The sequence below is a fragment of the Stegastes partitus genome, unplaced genomic scaffold (assembly GCF_000690725.1).
Source record: "Stegastes partitus isolate 25-593 unplaced genomic scaffold, Stegastes_partitus-1.0.2 Scaffold149, whole genome shotgun sequence".
In the NCBI taxonomy this organism is placed as follows: Eukaryota; Metazoa; Chordata; class Actinopteri; family Pomacentridae; genus Stegastes; species Stegastes partitus.
The window spans coordinates 29,457-57,275 of NW_007577880.1; the positions used below are offsets into that span (position 1 = coordinate 29,457).

At 43.5% G+C, this 27,819-nt stretch overlaps 1 protein-coding gene across 7 annotated transcripts in view; it reads right to left on the reverse strand.

The window, feature by feature from the left end:
- Window positions 1–27,819, reverse strand: part of LOC103355422 (receptor-type tyrosine-protein phosphatase S-like) — a 136,695-nt gene that overhangs the window by 21,883 nt on the left and 86,993 nt on the right. For 4 of the 7 annotated variants that reach the window (XM_008279217.1, XM_008279216.1, XM_008279215.1 and 1 more), the window contains 12 exons: window positions 25,271–25,864; window positions 24,100–24,194; window positions 23,558–23,808; window positions 23,320–23,407; window positions 21,732–21,944; window positions 20,184–20,341; window positions 18,192–18,307; window positions 13,877–13,924; window positions 9,861–9,958; window positions 6,878–7,001; window positions 4,309–4,484; window positions 1,236–1,355 (listed from right to left, as the gene is read on the reverse strand). In XM_008279217.1, the coding sequence (XP_008277439.1) occupies window positions 1,236–1,355; window positions 4,309–4,484; window positions 6,878–7,001; window positions 9,861–9,958; window positions 13,877–13,924; window positions 18,192–18,307; window positions 20,184–20,341; window positions 21,732–21,944; window positions 23,320–23,407; window positions 23,558–23,808; window positions 24,100–24,194; window positions 25,271–25,864 (2,081 nt within the window). The remainder of the gene's footprint in view (window positions 1–1,235; window positions 1,356–4,308; window positions 4,485–6,877; window positions 7,002–9,860; window positions 9,959–13,876; window positions 13,925–18,191; window positions 18,308–20,183; window positions 20,342–21,731; window positions 21,945–23,319; window positions 23,408–23,557; window positions 23,809–24,099; window positions 24,195–25,270; window positions 25,865–27,819) is intronic. The other 3 variants (XM_008279219.1, XM_008279220.1, XM_008279218.1) reach the window with 1 other exon arrangement.

Below are 27,819 nucleotides of genomic sequence, written 5' to 3' on the forward strand. Positions count from 1 at the left end.
TTTTGCTGTTGTTAAAGGATTTATCTGCAGACACAATTCTGCATCACTGTAGGACAGACATACATATATATAGCTACCACAGCGCCTGCTTTGTAGATGTACTGGGTTTGTAGATGTGTGTGTGTGTGTGTGTGTGTCTACTGCCAGCCTCGGCTACCTTATACTTCACACAAATTCAACAAAGTGAAAACAGCTCAGCGAGGAATCACAGCAATGGCTCCAGTGTTAAGGAGGAGGGGAAGGACAGATAGAAAAAGAAACCGTATCGGTGGAGTTTGATAGAAGCTGAGAGCGGCAGAATGTAAATGGCCCTGAATGTCAACCAGGCAGCTTTAAAGCAACGCTGGCTGATATCTCGCTATCGTTGTCGTCGCTGGTTTGCCTCGGCGCTCATTGTTCCGCTGACAAATCTGGCTAAAAAGTCAACGGTGACTTTAGCGTGATGCTATCTAGTTAAAAGAAAAAAAAAAAACTCTGGATATGTCTAATCCTTCCACTGGCAGGTTCTCATCTATGCTTTCCATACAGCTCCTAACACTTGTCTTTGCATTACCATGAGGTATGTGAGACTGTAAGTGGGAGTGGGCCTGCAAGTACTGTTCTGAGTCCCTTTTTTTGTCTCAGTCAGTGTGTGAATGTTTGCATTTAAGTGCATGCTGATGTATCTCAGTGTGGCGGCATCATATGTAAGCATGCAAGCTGGGTATCATCTCCATCAATGTGCAGAAGCTTCATCCTGACAACGTGTTCATCTGTATGGACTGCTGGGTTTTAGCGTTTGAATTTGTGTGTGTGCGCCGGTGTTTGAGCACATACAGAAGCACAAGAGCAGTCTGCCAATTATGTATATTGAGTTTCTCTTCTGCTCACTTTACCTAAGTGCTCCAATTTGGCAGATGCACATAAACAGATGATCTATTGAGGATAGCGCGAGCTGAACAAGGTAAATGGGGTGGACTGGAAGGACAATGGAGACAAAGGGTTATACTTGCACATACCTTTACATCTAATGGAAAAACAGCACTAAGGTTTATGCCATTATTTTTGTTGCCTGTGTAAACTTTGCGTCTCTAATTTTCCGAGGCGTGCTCTGTGAATTTACTCGCTGTGTCCTGGGCAGACATTGAATAATACGTCCTTGTTGGTTTGTTCAAGCATTACTTGAGCAAAGGGAAAGTAAAGACAGTGGCACATGTGTTGCTTTAAAGTGGAGAGAGAGAAAGAAGTCGCCCTACCTTGTGCAAGGAGAAAGTGCGAACACAGAAAGTGGCCAATTCTATGGTGTCCAACAGGGTCACTTGGGTCATGCCGTAGGTTTCTGTGCCACGGCTGGGCCAGTATTGGTCACACTTAATCTGGAACAGAGCAAGTCAAAGAAAGAGAGGCAAGATGAAATAACAGAGGCGTTAACTGCAATATAGACCATTCAGCACAACACAGAATGATGTGGCTGCACCTTATATTCATTCTGTTATATCTGGAGCCAAGGATGCAGCAACCATGGCCCTTCAAAACCGTGACGGGGAGGGGGAATTATTTTGGTGGCACATTTGCACGCAGGGACGGGAGTATCGTCATTAAAATGGTTAATTCGCTGAGAAACTAGCATGGCTGCGTTACTGCATGATCCAAATCCTTTGCAAAAGCTGAAATGTCCAAGGTGGTAGGTTGCACCTCAGAGTTGTTTCCTGTAGTGAAAGGGATTGTGGAAATGGTAGCATGCAGATAGCGGAAGGAGATAAGGACTTCAAAAAACGCAGCAGCGGCAGGCTCACATGTACCCGCAGTCTACCTCCGGTGAGTCAGACTAACTGCAATATGACATATTCCATTAAACAGCATCTTCACTAACGAGCAACATCACACACACACACACATTCGTAAGCGCAAAAAATTATGTTCGCTTTGACATAAATATGTGCGCTCAGGCACCGCTCATAAAGCAAGCCCTCCTGTAGATTAAAACAACAGGCGGTGTTGACAGAAACACTGGGGAGGCTTCGCTGTGATTCACATCTGAGGAACAACGCGACGCACACAGATGTGACTGTCACAGCAACTCCACGCTTATAGCTTAAGTTCACCAGTATCACACAAATCCTGCCGGCATCCTTATCTTAATCTTACAACAAACCACTGATATGAAACACAAATTCCTGAAATGCCACTTCAGATTCTCGTCGGAAACCCAGCGCTGTAATTAAAGTATCAGTAAAGCACTTTTTAGGACCAATCCTGGATAGATTTTCTTTCATGCTCGTGAGCTTTTTCGCTGTTTCTCGTCCAGTGGGTTTACAGTATATTTGAAAACACAATACCTTCTCCCTCCAGCATCCCCTTCAGCCCACCTAATAAAGATTTATTCAATATGGGGTGTGATGCGCCAGCCGACATCTGATCGGATGTGACAGCCAGTGAGTGAGATGCGCTGCTCTCCAGCTTTCTCTCCCATTTCCTGCTCAAGCTGACACTCAAGTTCTACCGCCCACTAATCCTGATCACGTTTGACAGGAGTGGAATGCGCATGTCAGGATGGAGGATAGGTAAACAATTGAAGACGGATAGAGGGAGGGAAAATGAGTGGAGACACCTGGGGTGAGTGAGCCTCATGTTGACACAGGTGAGAGCTGACAGGATGAAACATCGCAGTTGGCTTTTTGACATTTAGACAAGTCCACTCCTAGACGGAACAGAATATCATCACAGCAGATTCATCCTGAGGCGGTGATGGAGGAAGTGTTCAGGTCCTTTGCTTGAGTAAAAGCATCAGTCCAACCTGGTAAAAACGCTCAACTCAAAGTCCTGCATTCAGAATCATAAGGAAAAGCAACATGGGCATAAAGCACCAAAATAAAAAGCACTCGTTAAGCAACAGGACGACGTCTGTTGGTGCTTTATTATTATGTATAGATACACTGTTGCCCATAAAGTTGGAATAAAATACTTTTTTTTATCTCTTCTGATGAAATGATCGTGACAACGTGATTTATTTATGATAGATAAAGTATATCTTCTCAAAACTTTATTGATATCACAATATACATACAATAAAAGTCAAACCAGAATTAACTTTTGCAAACTGTGTGTTCAGGCTTAAACTAAATTGGGGGTAATGAGCAAAAGGATTAAGGGTTTTGTTTCAATTTTTTAACCTGCATTTCATGCATTATGTCCAATACTATTCTTTCAAATGTCACTGACTCACTAATATTGAGTACGGCCACCCCTGACATGGATCCATGTGTTAAGACATGGTGCCATACTGTCCACCAGCTGGCTGATGGTGCCAATGGGCAGGACGTCCCACTCCTCGGTCAGACTGGGACTCATTGCACCTGGTCTGAAGTGATTACTGATGTGTACAAATAGAAATAAAAAGAGGAATGTGTCTGAAAACAAAAATTATCCCACCTTTATAGGCAACAGTGTCGTTACTACAGTAACTCTAGCTGTTAAAAATGTAGTGGACTATAAAGTATAATATTTTTACTCTAACCTTTTTCTCTTCTTTATTTCTGTGAGTTGGCTGAAAAGAAACTGTGAACATCACAGCCAACAAAGCTGGACTGCTCTCAACAGTGAAAAGTCCTCCTTTCCATCTCAAGGACACCAGAGTAACACCCCTTCCAAAGACTTTCAAAGAAAACATGTCCTTATACCAACTTGAATTAAATGTGTTTTTAAAAAAACCACCCTCACATTTTATTTTACCCTGCTGAAACTCAGCCACTGCGCTCTCCAGGAAATGCAGACAAGGTTGAGGAAGGAAGGCACTGGTCACAGGTACTGCAGAGACTCTACATCACTCTGTTGCATTAAATTTAATTTTAGCTTCCTGCACTGAGCGGTCTTAATGCAACAACTTGCTCTCCTCTCAACGCTGTCGGGAACGTGCAACAGCTTGTCGCTGTCATTGCAAATAAAGAGGGAGGGGGGGAGGCTGTAAGTCTGTGAGGATGCTCCCGGTGGACGTACAGTCCAACTTATCAGACGTGCGCAGGTACAATGTCGTTGAGTTAACTCGGCTTCATCGCCCTCCCCTGTTGCTTTAAGCGCCCCCATTCAGATTCCTACAGTTCTCTGAAAGCAATCCATCACCAGAAAATGAAGTCTGATTACCTACCAATGGAGTTCAGGTGCGCAGCTGGGAAATCATTATAAAGTTGTGCCATTTTCCGTAGCTGCTCGCTGGACTTGATTTGATTTTGGGGTGTATTTGAGCAAAAAGCATTTTAAAGAGGTGCGTAAGGTCACTGGGATGGAGGTTTCGAAAACGGAGCTCGGTCCTAAAGCGGATCACAGACTTACCCGTGACTTTTCCTCCAGCCTGGTCATCATGACGACGGTGGCTGCTCTCTGCTCCCACACCATCCTCCAGAAGTCCCCAAACGTCTCTGGTAACGGCCCCTGGGTGGCGATGTAGGCGTTCTGCTTCCTGTAGCCGTCAATGTAGTTAGCGTTGATGTAGTCGCTACCTGTTATACCTATGAACAGACAGACACGGGAAAAAAAGGAGATTAAAAGATGAAACACGGCACTTTTGATGTCTTTTCCTCCTTTAATCCACTTCTCCCTTCTATTTTATTGGACTTTTACTTTCCTGGTTATTTGCACCCTTTTGTTTTGTGCCATCTGCCTCGGCAATTTCCAGTTTTCACACACATAGACACCATTTCCCAGCCAATAAAGGTGTCTGTGTAAATGTGAAGATTCTAGACAGGAAAATTGGCTGAAATGAGTTAAAATTTTGGAAGTGTCCAGACAGAAGTGGCAAGTTACAGCAAACCATGTCAGCTTTTGGGACATATTTTAGGTGTTATTGCTGCTCAGTGGAGCTTAGTTGTTATTTTGACACCAATAATTAAGTACATACTACAAGACTTAATGTCCCTAAATTCCCTCTGCTACTGTAGAGCTGAAAAGAAAAGAAAAAAAACAACCCCACAGCTTTCCATTTGAACGGATTCAAATGCAGCCTCACTGTCACAACTGAGTGTACTGGTCTTGTATCATTTTCATTTTTCTTCCTCTGTGGTTCTGCCTGGGTTTCTATAGATGTGGTGTAGGAGCCTAAAGCTGATTTACCACCACCACAGTTGGAGGTGCTTGAAGAGTAAATCAGCCACTCAGCCACCACAGCCGGGAGGTAGATCTAGCTACCATCCCTCTCAGCCTGCCACCATGCTCTGTTACACACCGGTCCCACTAAATCTAGCCATAAGGAGCCCCTCTGCATTGCTGTGTAGACGGATGTGTGTGGCACTTGTAAGCCCGCAGCTAAATCCTGCATCCACTGATCACACGTGGCTAAAAATTTAAGGTGTCCTTGAGCTTAGTGCGCAATCGATAGTTGTTGGAGGGGGAAAAAAAAAAAAAAGGTTTAAGACAAAATGTTGAAAGTGCTAACAAGATAATCTCGTCATTAGAGGATGTCTAACACCGAGCAGCTGACGGTGATAAGACAGAACATCACCAATCTTCGTTTAACCATCTCCTACAACCCTCCCATTTGGAAGGAGGCTCCGGTGTGACGGCATCGGGAGAGTCACGTCTCTTTGACTGATGTCTCCTCACTCAAGTGACAAACAATGAAACACTCGACTAGGCTAATTTAAGAGAGGAGACTCGGCGAGGACAACAACCGGCGTGGAGAGGGAAGAACGAGATCGAGAGGGAGGGAAGAGACGGAGAGAGGAGGGGAAGGTGAAAAGAATGGAAGTAATAGAGGAAAAAAGAAAGGCGAATGTCATTAAAACGGATACCACGTCGCACAATTTGACTGTGGTGCCTTGGCTTTAGTCATAGCTAAGTGAACAGAGAATGGTGGCGTGCATGAATTGTTCTACTGCTGCGACTAATAGCAAAATCACTGCAGTGTAAAATAGAAATTTCAGACTTGATTAATTTATGTATTTATGGACGAGGCGTTTTTTTTTTTTTTTCCCCTTCCCTAGGATAATTTTGTTATGCATGTTGTCGCACCCTCAAATTGGCCTGACTATAGCGAGATGTCGAAATCTAGTCTGAGCAGTTAGCTCGCACAAAAGGAGAGTACTCCGGAATAGGGAGTTCTGGCATTACTGTGAGGAGTTGGGAGCTCTTCTGGTGATACAAAGCCAGAACAATGTCAGCGGTGAAGGGTGACTACCTCTGACAATGTCCCTTGAGATTTGGGAGTCAGAGGAAGAGTTTTCCTGGCTCTGAAATTCTCAGTACTGTGTCTACGGAGCAGTTAGGAGGGAAGTCAAGAGAGAGGAGGGTAGATCTGATGAGACACATGGGACACTGAAAACGCTGCTTTAAGTCCTGGGTCAGTCCGAGTGTGAGATGTGAGTGCCGGGCCTCGAATATGAGCACGTCGTCGCCTCAACCCTGAAATTATTCAGTTGCACAAACTGCTCAAGTTCAGCTCAAACAAGTCCTCAGTTTCACATCCAACAAAATTTCCGATTGTTCCAGAAGTTCCCTGCTGAACTGAATCTGAACTTCACGTACTATGAATTATTACCCCTTGTGTTTTATTCTGCTTTGCTTCACGACTCAAAACAATACTTGTGTAAACCAGCTTAGTGGTTCTTTCTTTTCTGTCGCTATCCTCTATTCTAGAGTCAGCACCGTAATCCAGCTGTAGTTTCTTATTTATTCAATTTTATTCTAGTACAATAACATATAGATTTCTTCTCTATTGGCTGTATTCAATATTTTCTATCGTGTGTCGCTCTTGTCTTCACCATCTCTTCCCATCTAATTGAGTGTATATATTCAGCAGGAAGTCCTTATTATTCAAACTGACACTGTATGAGGATTTACTAAATAATCTGCTGAGCTCATCTCCGAGGTGTTGAGGGTGCAAAGTGTGAGGACGGGCGAGCTTTACCTTCGATGGGAGCCAGGATGACACGGGAATGGTCATAGGCGATGACGTTGGCGTAACGATTTTTGGGCTTGTTCACCTCCAGGTTGGAGTGTTCCCAAGTGAACTGCTGGCCTGGATCAATAGACTGACGGGGGGCAGAGACAGGCAGAACATGCACACATAAAGAAGCAATCAGAGGAGCCGAGAGAGGAGCTGGGCAATAACAATACGAGCTCAGTGTTATCATAGAGAGAAGAGAGATTGAGAGGGTGATGTTCCCCCCAAGAGAGAGAGAGAGAGAGAAAAAAAGCATAGGGCATCATGAGGATCTGCTTGCTGACTGGTTTAAATACAGCAGCTGCACACGACACTTTATCAAGATCATTAACGTAGCGGCTGCGTAATGACAAATAGCATTATTGATGAAGGCGGCGGCTCTCCCCCCCTCCTTGACGGGAGGCGTGCGGAACGAGGGCCGACGTTCGGGAAAGACAAATTCAGCCGCCTCTTTAAAACACAAGAATTCTCAATAAATAATCTGTCCTCTTGTCAGGATAATGAAGTATTCCATTACGATTTGTTGTTTGCTTATAGGCGTCTGTGTTGGTTGTGGGGACGGAGGCTTGAACGATATTTGCACTTGGAGCTGGAGAGAGAGAAAGAGAGACCGGAGCTAAAGCTAAGTCCAGCTGGAAACTAATCTAACATGCAATCTGCATGCAATGATTACAGCAATGAGAGATTCCCTTTGTTTCAGCCAGTCTTCTCGTTCTCTATCCCTCTCTTTGTCCCTGTTTTCCTTATCAGCATCTTTCCATCTTCAAAGACTTTCTTCTTTATCTTCCGCCTCCTCTCGGATGTTTACACCCCCTTTTCTATTTAACAGTCCTCCATCTAGTCTGCTGCGTTTCCACCGCTCTCTAAATGATTGTGTAGCTCTGTGTGTGTGTGTGTGTGTGTGTGTGTGTGCATATAAAGATTGGGGTCACTCAGAAACATCCCTCAATTCAGAAAATTGAAAACCACATCCATGTAGTCCCAACTTTAATAATGTTTTTTTCTTTTTTTTCCCCCCCTCCCATAAATTACATTCAGGAAATGTGTCTGGCAAAAGTTCGGCGCTGATTTTGGAGGAACAGCTATTTCTAAAAATTGCCTAAAATCCGATTGAATAAAAATTGCTCAAATTTCTCATGTAAAAAAAAACTAGAGCTTCTCCCTCTCCCTCCTCCTCGTGATCCATGATGATATGTTTGAAGACGAACGACAGCTCCTGTCAATAAGACTCGGCTGGCAGGAGATAGCTCCTAACTGCCTGACAGCAGATATAAAAACCGGGTGGCGTCATTACTTGTCAGGTAAAAACCGCGGTTGCCTTTTCATCGCCGTTTGTACGTCAGATCATCTCCTCTTCATCTCCACTCTCCAGCTTTGATGCCTTGCTCTCTCTCTCTTCCCCTCACTGAATCCTCATCATTAACCAAGCTTTTTCACCTCATCTCTCTCCTCCTTTCGCCCCTCCATTTTTTTTTTTTCTTCCTTCCCCTCTTCCCTCCCCTCTCACATCCCGCCTGGCTAAAAACCAATCAGTCAAAGCCCCGTAGAGCTGCGCTTGGCAAGCCGGGTCGCCAGGACAAGCAGCCATTCATCAAGAAAATAACAAAATTAAAATTACACTTCTCTATTTAATTTGGTCATTTATTTTTCCTGGGGGGTGCTCATGTGAAGGGGCAGGCAGACAGAGAGGGAGTGGAAGAAGTTGGAGATGAGCGGGTGGTTTAAGGCTCTCTCAAAGCCAACTAATTAGAAGTTGTAGTTGTAGCAAAGCGTCAACTTTGGCGTCTCTCTCGCTCTCGCTCTCTCTTCTCCCCACCGAACGGAACAAGCTTGTCCATTTGGTATACAGCCCGGATGTGGATTTATGAATAATAGATAACCAAGAAATACAGGATCGCTATGAGAAGTCATTATCCACCAACATCCACCAGCAGGCATGACGACGGCAATCTATGCTGGTGTACCCGTTTCCCCACCTCAGCCTGGCGTGCAGCGAGGCGACAGGCACGGTGATTTAGGGATGGCGAGGAGGGGATATTGCTTGTATGCAAACGAGAGCTGATTCAGCGCTCCTGATTTCTAATCAACTCTGGTGTCATTTATAACCGCTGCAGTCTCAGAGCTCAGACAGCTCAGTTACCCCCTTTCTACACACACATACAACGTTATAGCCTGACTGCCAGTGTGCTCCCCCCCCAAAAAGAAACACATTAGTGGAGTTCTGCATAAAAGCTCGACTATATCTCCATCGCAAAAGAAAGAAAATCTTTAGTTTAAGTTCACTGGTGTGTGTGAAGAATTTTAAACCACTTATTTAGCCTTTTATTGAGCTATTTATTACAACTTTGTTTGGCAGGGTGAGGGCTAGCTATGCCTGCAATCTGTAAAGGTGGAAAACAATTAACTTTTAAATTAGATTTCTGGTTAACAGCTTATGAACATTTTCTATTTTCCTCCGCTGAACGCAGTTACCTAATTCTACACCCAAACGTTGTGGATATCACAAAAGTAACATATCTCTTTATGATAAATATTCGACTTTCTTTCCCTCAAAAATGGTTCATCTTGTACATTAGAGCAGAATGATTCTTTCATTTAGCCATGAATTTGAGGAAATTACATTTGGGAGTTCACGAGTTGCAGAAACCCACCAAGGGAAATTTTATATAATTGAAAACGACAATTGTCTTGCTTTGCCATTTTGAGGCAGCAAATATTTGTGAGGAAATATGCGGCTGAGAGGAACTAATATTCCATAATTGCTTAAGTACCATCAGCTACAGCGCTGCCAACAAGTAGGAGTAAAAGCCTTAAAGAGAAGAAGAAATACACCAGCAGAACGTAGCACAGGAGGCTCCTTTCTTTGTCCTTTTACCAATGAAAACACAATCAGACAGAAATCAATATTCTGAGGCAAATGTGACCTCTGAACCGTTGGCCCACTCACCTCGTATTCCTGGGAGAGTTTGAGGTTGTCGTTGGCCTTGAGAAGTTCTGTGTGTTCAGCCAGCTCTGAGATAGGAATGGGAGGATGATTCATCATACCTGCTCGCCAAAAAATAGAGAGAATATTCCACACGGTGGAGGGAGGAGGGGAGGAGAGAGGAAAGAAAGTTCGTTAGTACAGCGGAGAGGACTCGGATTCAGGATTTAACACACCATTTACGGGTGAGACTTTCTTGCTTGGGTAACAATGGAGGTTGGGTTTTAGTGATGAGGAAGCTTGAGCAGAACACGGTGAATGACACACACAAGGCACAAATGTACTAACTGGTGATGTTACAGGCTTTTGATTGGACCAGGTCAGAGCTCAACAATTGTTTGTCAAGCAGGGCTGATTGATGATTTGCAAAAGAAGCTCGTAGCAAACACCCACGGACCAAACGGGATTAATTCCCACAATGCTAACGATGCTGTGGGACAGACGGCCCAAGAGAAATAAAAAAGTTGCAGAGTGTGGCCAATTATGGCACAAACGCTGGGCGTAAATAACTTTAATGGCTTGGGAAATTAGTTTTAAATGACACAAGATGAAAAATATACGTTTTTGATGTTGAAAACAAAGACGAGAAACACCACAGACCCTTTGTAGTCTTTCAATCAATGCAGTGCTGATGTTGACAAAAATCCCTTGTACTCCACATTGAAGATAATCAAAAGTAGCATTTGCTTTCAGCACGGCTGCTACCACCAAAAAAGAATTCAATACCGGATCGCTAGCTGGTGGTAAAAATAACAACTTTGTGATGGAAATAAGTCTTGGATGGTTTCACTGGAAGAGGGTTTTAAAAATTCAAGTGGACTTGGTTATTTCTCACCAGCTACACATGAACACTACTTTATATACAGGACATTATTAGGATTTTTTTTATGGAACAGTGTTCTGATCCTGATCAGGGCTAACACATCCTACAGGCCTGCTTCCACTGTAGACTTAATCTGTAATGCCCTTCATGTGCTGCGTTGTTAGCATTGGTGACCACTTTTTACTGTTGCCTCTATAAAAAGCTGCTTATTCAAGATTCGAGCCCTGACCTGGGGGCTTATGGGAAGGGAGGTGAGAGAGGGATAAGGAGGTTTAGGAGTGTGTGAGTGATGCTGAGTGACACAGTGAGCTGCTCCATTCCAGCCAGCTAGTGCAAAGCAAGCAAGATACCCTTTTCCTTCGTCTGGCAGTTCCCTCAACCCCAGTGATCGCTGGCTCTAAGACAAATACCCCTTACCTTTCTGTGTCACAAATACCCATTCTCAGCTGCATGTCCAATATGCACTCCTCCCAAATCCTGCTGCCTTTTATCCCAAGGAATTCGGAGAAAGAACGAGCTTTTCACTTGGGTGGGGAAATGGTAGGTTTTTTTTTTTTTTTGGCTCGCTTCAATATCCACTGAATATTGTGTTGCTGCTGCTGCTATAATATTATCAGCACTGCTGTGCACTCCAGTCACTAATCCATTTAGGGGCATAATGCTGAGGCCATGTAATGGAATATGGAGCAGCCATAGATTGTGGCTCTGTCCCTGGCAATACTTAACACTTCCATATTTTTAGTAAGAGGCCTCTTTTCCTGCCAAGTATTAAGGTCAAAAGTCAACAAAATGTTGACATCTCTTCACAAAAAGTTACCGGGGCTTAATTTTGCATGCAAATCGGCATAATCACATTAACCATCCTTAATTTTCCTTCTCTGACAATGCTTAATATCCCTCCAATGTCACGGGGGTCAACCATGTTTTGGTTGCTTTTGTTGTACTTAAAGAGGGGGGAGCCCGGCTCTCTGTGCTGACAGTCTTCATTAGTGATGGTAATTTATTTTACACTGAGAGAACAATGCGGCAGTTTGAATTACATGAAGATTACAATGCATATATGAGACTAATGGAGATGACACTGGAAGCCGTGACATCCTCTGGACATGAATGGACATACTGCGTTAACAGACTGTTTGACAAGAGTCGTACAACAAACATCCGTTCTCTTCTCAACGGATCATTTCCACGAATAGTTTCTATTTTTAAAGCCCATGTTGAATTTCTCCCTAACTAACTCAAACACGGCTTGTACGGTAAAGAGAGAGCTCATATTATATTAATGCATTCGGACAAAAGTGTGCGTGTGTTTATTCATACGTGAGTTTCTCAATGGGCGAACAAAGCATGCGGATCGGCACGACTCGAGAGGGAGCCCGAGTTATTAATCACGTCTGCTGCAGGAATTCATTACGATGGGCATTAAGAAAAAGAGGAAATATTGCAAATTAAATTTGGTTGTCAATTTACTAGCCTCAAACTCAAAGGGAGAATCAGAAGCTATGAGTGAAATAAGTAAAGCATATGCAAATGAGGGGCCCTTACTTCTCCTTGAGAGAACAAGAGTGGGTTGTTTGAGGGTAGATCAAAGGATGTTTGTGCTGGATTTGTGTATTTGTACTCGTGCAGTTTACTGTGTACGTGTCCCTATGTGTACTCGGGAGCGTGCGTGAGCTGCAGACATACACGAACTCCATCGGTTCCTTTCAGTCGGTGTTTGCTGCCCACGTTACTGTCTGCATGTATGTGGCTGCAGGGATGCATCATACTGAGTTCATATATACATCCAACTGAAGCATGAGGCATCACGGCAGGGGGTAGGCTCAAGGTTAGACATCCCGCTTTTCTGTTTATTGCCTCAAACTTTGGTAGAACGGAAAATTTTAGGAAGAAAAAACAAAAAAAACTATAAGAGGATTAAATCCAGAATTTTTTGCTTGCACCAGCTCGAATATGACTAATAGAAAACATTGTCGTATTTACAGAGATGAGCCTCACAGCTAAGACTAAACTACTTTCCCCAAAAATCACCCATTTGTTTTGTTCTCAAGATAAATGAGCCGACTACACCTGATCTGTTCTCTTATTCATTCTGTCGTTTATACACTCAAGGCACATTGCGATGTTTATTCAAGAACAGATTTAGTTTCTAAACTCGGCTTTTTCTGTGACCCATAGCTGAGCAAAGTCAACCAAGGACAAATTGTTGTTCTTCCCTACCCCAAAAAGCTCCTCTTCAACAAAACGCCCACAGCTTTTTTTTTCTTCTATCCACGTATCCTCAGTTTTTTCACTGCAATCAACAGTGATCAGTGAACACAAAAAAAAAAAACAAGCTAGCGTCTAATTACACATTTCCAATCTCCCGATCCGCAGTCGATGCGCCGGAGAAATATAATGATTCTTTTTCATAAGCCAAACTAGTCTTTCCAAAAGCCTATTCATGATGCTGCGTATTTCCATATAAAAGGGGAGATGTCTGTCTGTGGGTAAGCAAAGAAAATAAAAGGAGGAGGGGGGAAAGAAAAAGGGGGGAAAAAGGAAAACCAGAAACTCGGCTTTTCTCTCGGATGATTCTTTTTCAGCGAGCAGGGAGAAGGGGGTGATCAAATGTCGAGCCATTGTTTGCCACCACTTTAATTAATTCTGCTCGTTATCTCCGAGCACAGAAAAGACCCCGTCGGTTCAGAATGGAAATGGAGCAGAAGTGTTGAAGGAGGAAGGAGAAGGGAAGAACAACAACAAGGAGGTGAGGGAAGGGGAGGAAGAGAAAGAGGAATAACACAGATTGTACTCGTGGAAAAAAAAAAAAAGAAACACCTCTGAATTATCTATACATCAGCAGATGTGATCGCACAGGTTATAAATATGCAAGGTGGATTAATGCACAGCCAACAGCCCAAGTGAATAGTGTGACTGACATCCAATTAAAGGAAAAAAAAAAACACAGCCCAGTGTATCAATAGAAAACCAATGTAAAAATTAATTAGTGCTTGAAAATTTTGCTGCGTCATGTGAAAAAAAACAAAACAAATGCAAATTATGTATTTGTAAATTGAGGCAAGCGGTGCTGGAAAAAAAAAACAACCTCAAAACAAAACAAACAAAAAAAATTATATAAAGAAAAGCTGGTAATTCTAAAAGCATAGAGACTAACTTTCATAGTCAAAATCAGCTTCACTCTGAGGACTGCTCAGACCAGAATCTGCAAAGAACAGTAAACATAAGGGACAATGGTTTCAAAAGGCTAGAATGCAACAGAAAAGGCTACGTAAACAAAAAATAGAAGATGTGCAAAATGATAAAAGCCCATGAAGGAACACACAAAGGCAATATAACACTTTTTTTTTTGCTGTTTGTTTTTGCTTTACCAACAGTTTACCCTTAGGTTGGGTGGTTTCCCAACATGCTGCACAGACATTAAAAAGTAGTGCAAGCATTTTGAGATTCGACTTCCCTCCACCAGTCCTCCACAGGAGCAGACTGGTCGGCAAAAGGGGGTCAATTTCCGTTGCTCCTGCTAAGAAACCCCCTTCTAGCCAAGCCCCATATCAACAGTCATATAGATCAGGGATAAGAAAATTGATTTGCTATCGCTAAGCTTCCGTAAACAGCAGCTGGAAGGACCGATTGAGAGGACTAAGAAAGCGACAGAGATGGGGGAAAAACCAGCTTATGTTTACTGGTGAAAACTAACTCTGAAAGGTTTCCTTTGTCTGTGGCATGATGCTGAAGGCACCGGGAGTGAAAGGTGTGGAAAAGTGACCGCATTCTTGGCTGACAGCTGTGGAGCCGGAGCTGATGGGGAGTCAGAGCTCTGAGGAGCGTGGTGACGGCTGAAAATCTTATCTGCTCCAGAAGAGAAAGTCCACAGCTAGCTGACGTTACGTCCGGGTACGCTCAGGTCTCCCCAACTGCTCGAGCAGAAAGGAGCCATCTGCGACAACGTTAAGTGGACACGCGGCTACGAGATGCAGTTTGATGGTTTGTGGCCAACCTGCCCATCAAATGAAGGCAGAGGGACTTTGCAAAGGCTGACAGATGAAATTGGATGGACGGGATCATGTTGTCCAAAGACGTTTGATCCAACAAATTCAGATAATTTCTTAAAATATACAAGATAAAAAGAAATTTCTGTTCTCCTCCCAAACCGCTGCTATTTTCTCTGCAATATACTGAAAAGACTATTTATAAATCGCTTTTTTTCTTTCTAAAAAAAAAAAAAAAAAAAAAAGTATATCTCCCTTCAAACAGTGCTAAGCTTAATTCTGCAGAATCCAACTTGCAGAAAGGAGTGTTGGTGGGTTTACCTTTCACAGGCGTCTTAAGCAGAGGACGCCACGCCGGTGGCGCCAAACGAGTGCAGAGAGATGAAGACATTGAACATCCCCCTCTCCCTAATTGATTTGTGACAATGACTAATTAAAGCTAGCGGGTGGCGCTCTGATCCACTGTCTGCAAACGTCATTCATCACAGCAGGAAGGAGGTACAGGCACGTCTGATTATGTTTATGTGTAAGTGTGCGCTGTGCGTTTCCACGGAGCGGTGGCGAGGGGGAGGGCACGCCTGTTACCGCCGTTGCTGTAATCTGGAGAAACAAGTAGGTTGCTAATACGCGCAAGTGACTGGCTGCTTTCCGCGGGATTTGCAAGCGTGCGACGCCGTCTGCAGGAAAATGTTTTGATTCGTACACGCTTAACTGTGGAAGTCACTTTTTTTTTTTTCCCTTTTCCTGACAGTTATGGGGGTGTGAAGTGTTATATGTGATGCCATATTGGTGGGTAAAAATAAAAATAGGAAACTGGGATGGAGACGGAATAGATGGAACATATAGCAGAGATATGTTGAAAGGTAGCGAAACCGAATTTACATGTTCTCTAATTTGCAGGTTTTTTTTTCTCTTACTATTTTTGCCTGAAAAGTAACGAATGATCAAACTGATCACGTGAAAGAATCCATCCATCCATTATCTATACACCGCTTGATCGTCACTAGGGGTCACGAGGGGATGGAGCCTGATGGAGCAGATATATTTGTTCTATTTATTTATTGGCTGGAGTCCTTGTGATGTAATAGTGTATCAGCTGTTTAATTTCAATGGAAGGAAAAGTAGAAAAAAATAAAATTCAATATTAAAAGCAAAAAACACTGAGCACTTACAGCAAAAAAAAAGGGGAGGGCTTACTTCAAGATAGACAGTAGATATCCACTGAGTTGTGCTGCTTCATTACTTTGGCCCCATTTGCCAATTAAACCCTAGGCACCAATGAAGATAATGAAAAAACGAGACACTGTGCACCCCGAGGAGTTATGGGATGTCATTGTGAGGCTGCCACATCACCCACAGGCTTTAAAGCACACACACTCGCGCGCACACACTCCCTCCCTCCCTCCACCGTGCTTCTTATTGGAAGCCTAATCAAAAACATATTTTATGTTCCTCGGCACTAGGGGTCACTGAGCACACATTGCCGATGCGGCATATGCTCTGTTGGATCGGAGAGGCCTTGGATAACTGCACTGGGAGTCTGCTCATTTGAACAATGGTCGCTATTAGCTGATGGGGATGTTCACAAATGCTCACCGGCCCACTTAATTGGGCTAAAACGTCCATTCAAATTAAATTCCCCGGGTGCGGAGATAACGACAGCACCCAGTTCTGCGGAACAACGGCGGGACTGTCGGCTGAAAACGCTCGTCATATATAAAGAGAGGTCCCAGCATGTATTGGTGAAACGTTACGTAAACGGCAGCCAGAGATTGTAACGAGACTTTCTATTATTTAAGAAAAGGAGAGGGACAGTTGAGGGCACGATGAAAAGCATTGGAAGTAACAGGGACAAATAGCAAGAATGGCCATTATAAGACTGTCATTGCAGAACCGCTGATAGGGTTCTGAATACGGAGCCAGATGAAGGGGAGGACAGTAAAATGAACTTCCACATTTCTGTGTATAAGTGGGTCTGTGTATTTCCTTTCATTGTCGCATCTCTCCCCTCTGATGTAAAGGAGTCTGTGTTTTTTTTCTTTCTTCTTCTTCTTTTCTTCCAAAGACACAAACTCAAGGCAGCATGCCTGGGCTCTCAAAGAAGCTGAAGAGAAATGCTCTATTTTGAAATCCGAGCCTTTTGATGGAGCAGAGACCAGCCGTGGATGACAGATGGATGGCTGAAAGACAACTAGGCTAGGAGACCGAAAGGCGGGAGGCAAGAAAAAAAAAAAAAAGGAAAAGAAAAAGAGTGGAAACAAGACTGGGTGTGTTTATTCCACCTCTTGGGAATTTGTTTGTGTGTGTGTGTGCAGTTTGCCCGGGCAGGTTAAAACTATGAACTAAAGCAAAAGTTCCTTAAAAACGAGGGTCGCCTCGTGTCAAATAACTGCTGGAAGAGAGAGACGACAATCTGACAATCTTGTTTTGATTCGATGCTACACCTAGAAAGTGTGCAATATGTTCATAAAAGTTGGTTAAATGTAACTGCAATCGGATCAGATCAAGATTAAGGTTTCCAAAACTGGTCGACAGACATGCCAGCAATATTTATTTTTTTACAAACTTGGCTTTGTAATTGGACACTGGAAGCTTAACTCAATCAAGAACAGTACAAGAAACGCCCCCAAAAAAGCTAATTTGATTCCACTGTGATGAAAGGAAACAAACCATTGGAGCCAAATCATGGGAGGCTCAGCAACGATAGAAAACGAGGTCCGAAAGGGAGGCGGGAGGAAGATGGCGGGCAAAGTTCAGCTGCCTTGCGGGATCGAATGTTGTTAACACCAGATTGTAGCTCAGATGAAAATCATAAGAAAAAAAAAAAAAAATGGAGGCATGTAGAAACCGAGGGGAACAAAACCAGGATTTGTTTCCAGTCCGGCAGCAGAAATACTTTCTATTTGTTATTCATCAATGGTTAATTGTTACATGGGGGGTCATGGCGAACATAGAAAAATGGCCTGAAAGAAGTTATGAAGGCACATAAATGTCAAACAGATGATATGAGAGGAGGAGGGGATGGGGGCACTCCACGGATATCACAGCACATATTTAACTTTAAATGCCACCATTTTTAACAGTTAATCTGTGTGTGTGTCAGTGTAACAATCTGCTGTTTACATGAAAACACACTGACGCCCTGTTTTCTCTAAAAAGTCCTCATTTTGTGTAAAGAAGTCTTCTGCAGGTGTTTGCCTTTTTACTTCCCCCCCTAAAGTAATACAAGATCCATAGCCACTAACTGTATTTTTATAATTGGGTGGCTGTTAATTAACATCCTTTGCCAGTTTTGGAAATTCTCTTTCCATCCCAGTAGGTTCCAAAAATGAAAAAAAGGATTTTAAAGCTCCTGCAAAAACGAGCTTCTTTGGTTTATGTATCCTCTAAGAATTGGCTGCTCTCAGTAAAAGGTACAGTCGGATTATGTTATTCAGTTTTACAATCAGACTGTTTTGATCCTCTGTGTTGTCTGTCCCGTACCTGGAGTTTGGAAGTTGATGCGTCTCATCTCCACCGGGTCCGTGGGGTGGTGAGGCGTGATGTCCGCGTTGTTCAGGAGACACTTGGTGCGCGGCTCGCACTCTTTTCTCTTGCGGCTGGAGAGCGAGACAAACAAATAGTAGAAAAAAGGACGACGACAGTAACGACAGAATAACTTTTTCGTGAGCTCTTGATCCAGCAAAACCGTTACCACTCTCGCTAATAACTCAACAGCTCCGTAGCTCGGCGGGTCAAGACGGAACCCAAATCAAGAACTGAGAAGCTGTGAACACGTATCAAGTATGCACAATCCGCCTTCACCCTCACTAATTAAAGGCATTGCCCTTTTTTTTTTTTTTGCTGAGGCAGGCTATTTAGTCTTGTCTAAAATGCATTCAATCTAAGTAAGACTAAGCCTTACCTGTCAGGTTTGCTGTTTCCAGAGAAAGCAATAGGAGTCAAATAAATATATAAAGATGGTGAAAACACAACACACAAGGAGAAAGGGAAAGGGGGAGGCAAGAAGAGAGATAAATCAATAGAGAGCAGTTTAAAATTCACAGGGGTCGCTGCTGGGCTCGCAAAAAAAAAAAGTGAGATAAAGCTCATCAGCATTTGGATGAGAGGCGTGTGCATGTGTGTGTGCTCGTGTGTCAGTGGGTGAGAATGAGCGAGCGTTCAATGAAATGTGCAAGTAAGCGCAGACGTTTGCGAGCCCGTGTGTGTGTGTGCATGTGTGTGTGTTGTTGTGTATGTGCGTGCACGAGGGCGCGGATACAGATGGGAAAGGGGAATGTCAGGGCCAAGGGCAGACCCGGGAAACACTATTCACCAGGGAGAGATGGAGGTGGGGAGATGGGAGAGTGAGGCGGAGAGAAAGAGAAGAGAGAAAAAAAAGAGAGAGAGAGAGATCCAAGGAGAGATGTTACTCTCCCTAACCACCAAGACGGAGGTAAGGCAAGGTCAGGTAGTCAGGGATCATCTGACAGTAGCACGCTGCACTTGTGTTGCCCACACCAAGCCCGGGCTCCCTTCAGATAATTCAGGGATCTTCCCCAGTGTGTAGGGCGACCTACTCTTACACCTTCGCTGAGATTAATAGCTGCAGCTAACTGTAAAAGAAGGGTGAAGTATTGACTGTATATGTATGTTCCAAAGGATGCTGAGGAATAATAAATTCATTTGCACCTGTCACAGGACGAGAGCTGCTGCTGTAAGGATCATTAAACTTTAAAGACTATAAAATAAAACCCACTACAGCGAAATTGCCAATAACAAAATTTTAAATGATTATAACTAGCTTGGGCATCGCTGAAATAACACCTTTGCATCTTATATTTGGAATTAACAGGCATTATTTGAGATATAAATCTTTTTTTTTAATCTCTTCTACCACGAGTCCAGTTCCTGAGCACCATCTCAAAGAATCTCCTCCTCTCTTCTTTCTCCAACCAACTCACTTCCCACAACCATCTTTTTTTTCCCACACAAGAAAACCTCTTTCATTTTTACATGCAACAATGTTGTTGGGTCTTTCAATATCATGCTGCTATGAATACCAAATAAGCCCATCTTTCAACATGCTCCCTAACATGCAATTATTTCCCCATAACCCAGTTCTGCAGTTACACTACAAACAACTGCTTCAACATCAAATGACAAGAAAATCTTCATTTTTGTGTTGCTGAATAAGGAAAACACGCCTGATCTACAGCACATTTACTCTAATTGATAAAAAGCGTGGATTATAGTTACAGCTTGTGTGCGCCTGTAGCTGTAGTGCAGAGCAAAGGGTTCAATTCCCTCCATCTTAATGATATGGTGGAAACACGTACTGTTAAATATCTTTTTATACTCGTACAACACATCAGTGTATCGTAAACGGAGAGCTATTTTCTATCATTTGAGGTTGGACAGTGTTATTTTTTTTATACACTGTAAAGTTTCCACAGCATTCACCACAACAAAACTACAATTCCCAAGCCGACTCACTTTTTGTACAGGAGAATGGCGATCACGATGCAGATGATGAAGACCACAGCCAGGACGGGGCCCACCACCCATATGAGTCCGTCCCCGGGCTCCACCGTCAGAGGGGGCGGCCCTTCGGTCATCACTGTGTCGGTGTAGGGGCTGGTCGCGAACATTTTCTGCGCAGAAAAATCACAAGTTAGCACGAGGCACAGCCGAGGTTAGAGTCCAGTGCAGATGCAGTGTTAGATCTGAACAAACAAAACATATCGGAAAGGCACAGAGGTGGGAAGTACAAATACTTTGTTACTGTACTTAAGTAGATTCTGCAGGTATCTGTACTTTACTCGAGAATTAATCTTTCTGACGACTTTTAACTTTTACTCCCAACGTTTGAACACAAACATCTGGACTTTCTACTCCTTACATTCTCTAAACTGGCTCGTTAGTTGTTTCAACCTCCGCCGATGACGACATGACGTAAAAGACGTAACAACAAACGTCTTTATCTTTACCAGCAGTGAAGCTCAACACACTCCTGCCTGCCTCAGCTGCCTGCCAGAGTCTGATTTTCAGACCCAAAAGGGCCCGTCTTCATGCAAAGAACTTTGAGAACCAGCTTCTGCTGAGGCTCACTAACAGATGTTGGTAGAAGAAGAGAGACGAGTGTTTCCATGTTGATTATAAGGTTTAATGTTTATAATGAAATGGAAAACTGTCCAGTGATGTGTTTCTCTGTAGCAGCACTGTGCAGCTTCTTAAAGGATGAAAACAATCCTAGTTTGGGTGCTTTAAACTTTTTTAGTTTTGCAAAGTCATCAAAAGAGGCATCGTGTCTCATCGAAGCTATAAATTCATTTTTACTTTTGTACTTAAGTAAATTTCTGAATCTGTACTTTTTAACTTTTACTTGAATAAAGGAGTTGAATCAGTACTTCTACTTTTACCAGAGTTTGTTTTTACACAAGCATCTCTACTGAAGTAAAGAATGTGAGGACTTTTGCCATCTCTGGAAAGGCATGTTAGCTTTACAATCACATTTAAAAAACACATAAGTTACACATTTTTCAAGGCCAGAAACGGCAACTGCAGGCTGTGTTCAGATGTGAAACAAGTATGGAAACAAATTAAAGGTGGTAAAATATCTAGACTATGTAGAGAAAAGATTTTTATCCAGTATTGTTAACGCCTGTGTGGACTTGGAAACATGCTGCATATCTTGATTCAAGTCTGTGTTTTTTTCTTTCTTTTTCCTTCTGCTTTTTCTTTAGCTTTTATGATTTATGCCATTATTATGTTGTTATACTGCGCAAAACACATGTTCGGCTTCTCTCTCCATGTATCCGTGGTTGTGCTGTTTCCACAGAGGCGCAGGATTTTATACTGCAGTGAAAAATGAGCCCACAGCGAGTAAAAATGTGACAGGAGCGAGAAAACGCCCGACAAACTGCTTGAGGTTCAGAGGGTTAAACGACCAGAACTGAAATAATAAATCCACTTTGGCAAAAAGAAATTGCCTGAAAATAGGTGCACTGAATTGAGTTCAACTGAGCTGAACTGGCAACTCACCCCGGAGGTGGCATTGAGCTCCGCCAGCAGGAAGAAGACGTACTCCTGGTTAGGTTCGAGAGGCTTGTTCTCACAGATGCTTTGGCCGTGGTCGGATCCCACTGTGAAGGTGGAGGGCAGGCGCTTGAAGCAGGCTATGATGTAGGGCTTCCTCTGGTCCAGCTGAGCCAGCTGACGGCGTGAACGGCGCTTTGGGGTCACCTCCCGCAACAGCTGAAGGTTACAAAAGCATATTGGTTTACATTTTTTTGTGTTCACTTCTGCAAAAACATCAGTTTCAAATTAACCGACTAAATCTAGAGAACAGTCTGATCTGTGAAGGTGATGCTGTGAAGGTTTTGTTTAAAATCTGCAGTGTTTCTAAAGACCAGATGAAAAACAGACCAAAGGAGGCAAAAGCTTTTAGATATAGTCAGTAAGGCAAACTTCAGTTTACATTATATATCTATAAGGTGTGTCAGAAAAGTTCCAGGACTGGTGTCACAAAAGATGTATCTCAACACAAACTACAAACTACAAGTTTTCCCCTTCAGATGATCAACCAGCACGTCTACGAAGAGATCCTGCAGCGTTTGCTTCGTTCAGTGCGCCAGAAGAGGTGAGAATTGTCTGCACACAACGCCCTGAGCATCCCACAGTTCCTGGCTGAGAAGAACATCTCTGTACTGGAGCAACCTCCCTACTCACCCCACCTGGCTCTGCCTCTACCTCAAGCTCAAGGGGGTCATCAAGGGGACCTGTTTAGAAGACGTGGACGACATCAAGATGGCTGTGACGACGGAGCTGCAGAAAGTGTGTTAGCGTCCAGGGGGATTACTTCGAAGGGGAAAACTTGTAGTTTGTATTTGAAATATATCTTTTGTGACACCAGTCCTGGAAGTTTTCTGGTCAATGACTCGACTGGAGCGCACCACCCCCACTGATAGAAAATTGTAATTTGACAGAGTTACACACTATTAGATTGATCGAGTGACTTTTCTGTACAAGGAGTTAAATTCTTTGAGTCGACAGCCTGCGATCATGGAAAACAAACTGTAGGTGTAACTGCCCCCTTAGAGTGAAAAGCTGCTAACTGTCTGGCAATATTCCATGAAACCAGGCTCCAACTGCCCCCCCACCCCTCAACATCCAAGCCCTCTCATTCAGCTCTAACTGCAGACAGAGGCGGGCACCAAGCAGAGGGAATGTGTGTAATCCCGAATCCAATAGGGATGGTTGCTGTTGATCTCGCGCTCAAGGTGACCCCGAGCTATGGGAAGAGTGGGAGAAGACTGTGTAATTCTCTCTTCTGCATGCTTGAGGGGGGGGATAAATTAGCATAGCTGAGATGTGCTTATGTCTGTGTTGTGTTTGCCTATTTCTGGTACATGGTGTGCACAGTGCAGTTAGCATATGCAACCGCTGGTAACATTGACTCTGGAATCCCTCCCTGAAAGCACAGGGATTTAGTACAGTGAAGAGACAAGTTATTTACACACATACTGTATGCTTCATTCTGTTTGCTGCACTACACCAAATAAACCTCACCGTGTTTTTTGTGTGGCAGATTAAGCCCACACCGCTCTTTCCTTGTTTTAGAGGATCTTACCTCCTCCATGTCCATTTCATCAGGGTTCTTCAGGTTTTTAACTGTTCCTGGTGTCTTCTTAAGCGGCACCACTACCACATAGAAGTTCCTGGAAACACAGCGCCAAAGTAAATGACCATTTTTCAAAACATTTAGATGAAAAAATCTCAGTCAATTGAGACTTCCCACAAGAGCACAGACCAGACAACTTGAGATCTCAACACATATCACGCTAACGTCTTTAGCACACGATACTCACTTGACGTCTTTGCTATCGACTTGTGGGAAAGACATGGAGAACGTGTTGTCTGACTCGGCGTAGATGTCCAGCTTGGGTTTCTTGACCAGGATGAGTGGTGCAGTCCTGGCCACCACACGATGTCTTGGCCCGCCATCCACGCTCTCTTGGCAGGTCACTCTGAACTCATAGGTGGTGTTGTGCCTGAGCCCAGTGACGAGCACCCTCATCTGCCTGGCGTCCACATCCATCTTCTGGCGGTTATACTCAACCTAGAGTTCAACAGATAATTAAGAACTGTTTTTTTTGGCAAGAAGGATAGCTGATTAGTAGATTGGTGGGTAAATAGATAGGACAAGCAATACAGAAGATGCAGGTAAGAACAGATGTAAATTTCGAGCATGATTGGGAGGTGAATTAATTTACTGAAACCAGGGAAAAGTCAATTTAATTTCAAGGGTTCTAAGTTACATCGTGGGGATTTCAGAATGCTTTGAATCTAAAACGTAACTCAGCTGATGTTATTATTTTATTTTCTTTTGCTTTTGCAAAATTAAACTCACCGTGCATTTGTATGGAGACCTGCTTTCAGAAAACTTCCAAGCAAGAACCACTGTAGTCTTGGTGGCCCACTTGACAGTGAAATTCTTGGGAACATCTGTTGATTGGACAAATGCAAGAGAAGAAAAAAAAAAAAACACAAAGAGAAATGTACCCTCAGTGAATGGAACATGTAGAGAGACCAAGGAAAGAAAAACAAATGAAGAGCCTTTGGTTTAAAAACAACAAAAAAGCTGTTCTTCCCCTGCAACGTTCCTCTGGGTTGGAGAGTGAGTGTAACGGTGAGCTGTGATTGGCTGTGAGAAGGGCGACGCCATTGGTTAAGACACACAGCACGTAAGACTCATGGACAACAGACCCATGGAGCACAAGGGTGCGTCCGCTGGCTCGCCGCCGTGGGTAGTGCCAACCCATCTCACCGCTGTCTTTGAACCATGACCACTCGATGATGAACAACTGACCCATGTGGTCCCAATGCCAACTGTTCCCGCACCTCTACTGAGTATGGGTTGGCACTGCCAACGTGCTGCCACGCGGACATAGAGACAGACCCAAAACACAGCATGCCAACAGTCCTCAGCAGTGCATCTGTGGGATGCCATGCCACAAGCTGTCCTGTTACGGGACAGGGGAAGGGGGAAGGAGGCTTTAGGGGAGGAAGGGAGTTAGGAAGGGAAGAATATCTCAAAACAAACCCAAAACCAAAAACAAAATAAAGAACCAAAAATCTGATTTCTGTAATCTTAGAATAGTCCAAACATACTCTTGGAGTGACTGGATTTGACTGATGTCCTACCTTGCTTGAAAACTGGGGATGTGAGATGGCATTAGCTGCGTGAGTGTGCTTAGCAAAAAGGGCTGCAACGATGACTGACAGGAGTGTCTGACCAAACAGCACTTACCTTGAAATTCTACGCTGCTCTCCACTTTCTCAAAATGACTGACTATAACTTACTGACTTGGGTTTTACCTGGTTTGGGTTAGTGAAGTGAGTATCCCACGGCAAGCAATTTAAATATCAATCTTTCCTCTTTCTTGAGGAGAGGTGGAGGTGTTGAAGGTGGGGATGGGGCTGTTTTCATTTTTGTGTTGTTGCAGATTTTTTTTGTATTTTTTTTAGCCAATTTCCAACCCCCTGCCAACCAGGTTGGGAAAGAAACAGGCAAGCCCTACCTGCTGGATCAAAGGCCACCGTCCGATACTGGATAGGCGGGCTGTAGGGCCCTGGACCTACACTGGTGTGTGCACGTATTTTCACGTCATATGCTGAGTTCGGTTTGAGGCTGTTGAGAACATAGCTGGACTGGCTGGGGGGCAAGTGAAGTTCCCGTGGTGCATCTCCGGTGCCGGCTTCTTTATAGGCCAAAGTGTACTCTGTGATCACTCCGTTCCTCTCTGCCAGCACTGGTGGAGACCAGGACAGCTGGACCGAGCAGCATGTCACGTTGGAGACATCGTTAATTTGAGGGTATCCCCCTGGCGAGTTCTCAGGCACAGAGAGGTCCACCACAGCCTCTTCCCCAAAGCCCCCCCTGCTCTTGGCTGAGAGCTTAAAGAGATAAGTGGCGCCCCGGTGAATGTTGCCCACATAGTACACCCGTTCTTGGGGAGCGAACTCCAGCGTGGCCAAAGGAGAGACATCTTTTCGGCCAAACTGGAGCCGGTAACCCTGCAGGTCCATGCCATTGGTCAGGTCTGGGGGATCCCAGCGAACCACAGCAGATGTCTCAGAGTCCTGAGCCACTGACAGATAGGGCTGACCAGGCACTGTAAACACAAAGGAGAAAAAATTAGAATTTTAGTGCGTTATATGTTAGTCCAGTTACATGAAAATATAGATTTTGAAGTAACAGGCTGCACAAATGAGAATCATTCAGTATGTATAACCATCATCAGTTTGTTTTATGGCACTTCATCCATCCCTCTTTAAGTTAGTGGGTAGAATATAGCAGCCAAAGCTTGCATGTTTCATAATTACAGCAATGCTCACCAAGTGCTCTGTAGCTAAACCATTACGCACTGAAACCCTGACATTGTTGCTACGGATACGGGTGCACCTGATACTAATGAAGCATTTTTTTTTGGTATGGCAAACAAATGCCCTAATCAGATCAGTCTGACTATACTGATTAGTACAATAAATACTGTAAGGTGCAATAAAAAAGAAGACAACAAAGATAATTAAAGAACTCTCAGTGCCTATGGTTAATACTGGAACATTACAGACGCTACGCCAACGATAATAGTTTTAATTTCAGCCATTCATCAGTTAACATCCTAACAAAGTGAGTCAGATCGCGTTGCACGGAGATGTGAAAGATCCTCAGAGCCTTTAAATTCTTGAGTGATCACTGTACCCATTACCATTTCATGATACATGTAAGCTCCAGCCAAAAATCATTTCAGCACTGCAAAGCACCACTAAAACTTTAAGCAAAGAACAGTGCCTCTTTCAGCTGTAGTCATCTCTTGTTGTAAAATGGATGATCTACTCTTGGGGTCTAGACACCATTCTTCAGAGCGGCACAGTTTTGCTGCTCTTATGGATGACACACGTCTTATCTTAACCCTCCTTTTAAGGTCCCATCACTGAGATAGAGGCAGCGGCGGTTATGGGAAGCCTTCAGTTCTCAAACTGCCGTCAAAGCTTTGTGAGAGATGAGTGTGGCTGATTCCCACTTGAGCCCCATCTCTCTGTAAATAGATTATATCTTAACTCACTCATCTACGTCGCTCCTTTCTCAGAAATACAAGGTAGCAGCAGGACAAATAACTGGCAAATATTAGTGGGGCTGCAATACTCAATAAAAAAATTACTCAATTGAAAAATATTCTTCTGCTGTGAGACTGACTGGATGAAGCAGGTAATGAAACCCTTTTCAGTTTATTCACCTTCATGAAATTAATTTCGTTAATTTGCATGAGACTGGCGAGAAGATCGGCAATCTTTGCATGTTTGTGTTTTTAAAAGGCTTGCCAACTGGGTCGGCAAACTGGGTCTGCAGCAAATAGGTGGGCTCTGGCAGTGAGAGCTTCCTCAGCATAAATTAAAAATGCTGAATAAGCTGAATACAAATAATTAACTCTAGTTGAATGTGTAACATACATTTCATCATTTCCTTTTTTTGTTTTTTTAAACACAGCCACAATTACAGATACATTTGAATTACTTCTTCATCCCTGGTCATCCAAAATTTAACTGTTACACTAATTAATTTTTTTTTCTGTTTTTGTTGGACTATTAGCATCTCGTGTTTCCTTTTTTGTGTATCTTTGTGTGTGATGGATGCCGTGCAGGGTGAGGGTATATGCCCTGTTTTGCAGTCAGCTCGGTCTCCTATATCACCATTCCAGCTGACACACGGTGCTATTTGGCTTGTTGCCCAGTATGGACTTAAAGTAATTTGGAAGAAGCTAACATTAGTCTGAGGCAACAGCCCTCCCTCTCCGTGGAATAGTATCATTGTGCGAGTGTGTCTGTGTATATGTGTCTACATGTTGTGCCAAGATGTAAATCTTTGGTGTGTACGAAGTAAAAAAAAAAACACCCACACACAAAGCAATCCACTTCACACTGTCCCCCTTCCTCTGCTCTTATTATTCATTTTCTGTTAGGTAATAATCTTCTTTCTGAAGACTGTTGCTGGAGGAAGATGGGGCTGGGTGTGTAGGTGTTGGCTAGTCAACTGAGCTTTCGCCGGTAATGGAAAGGCGGGGGTGCG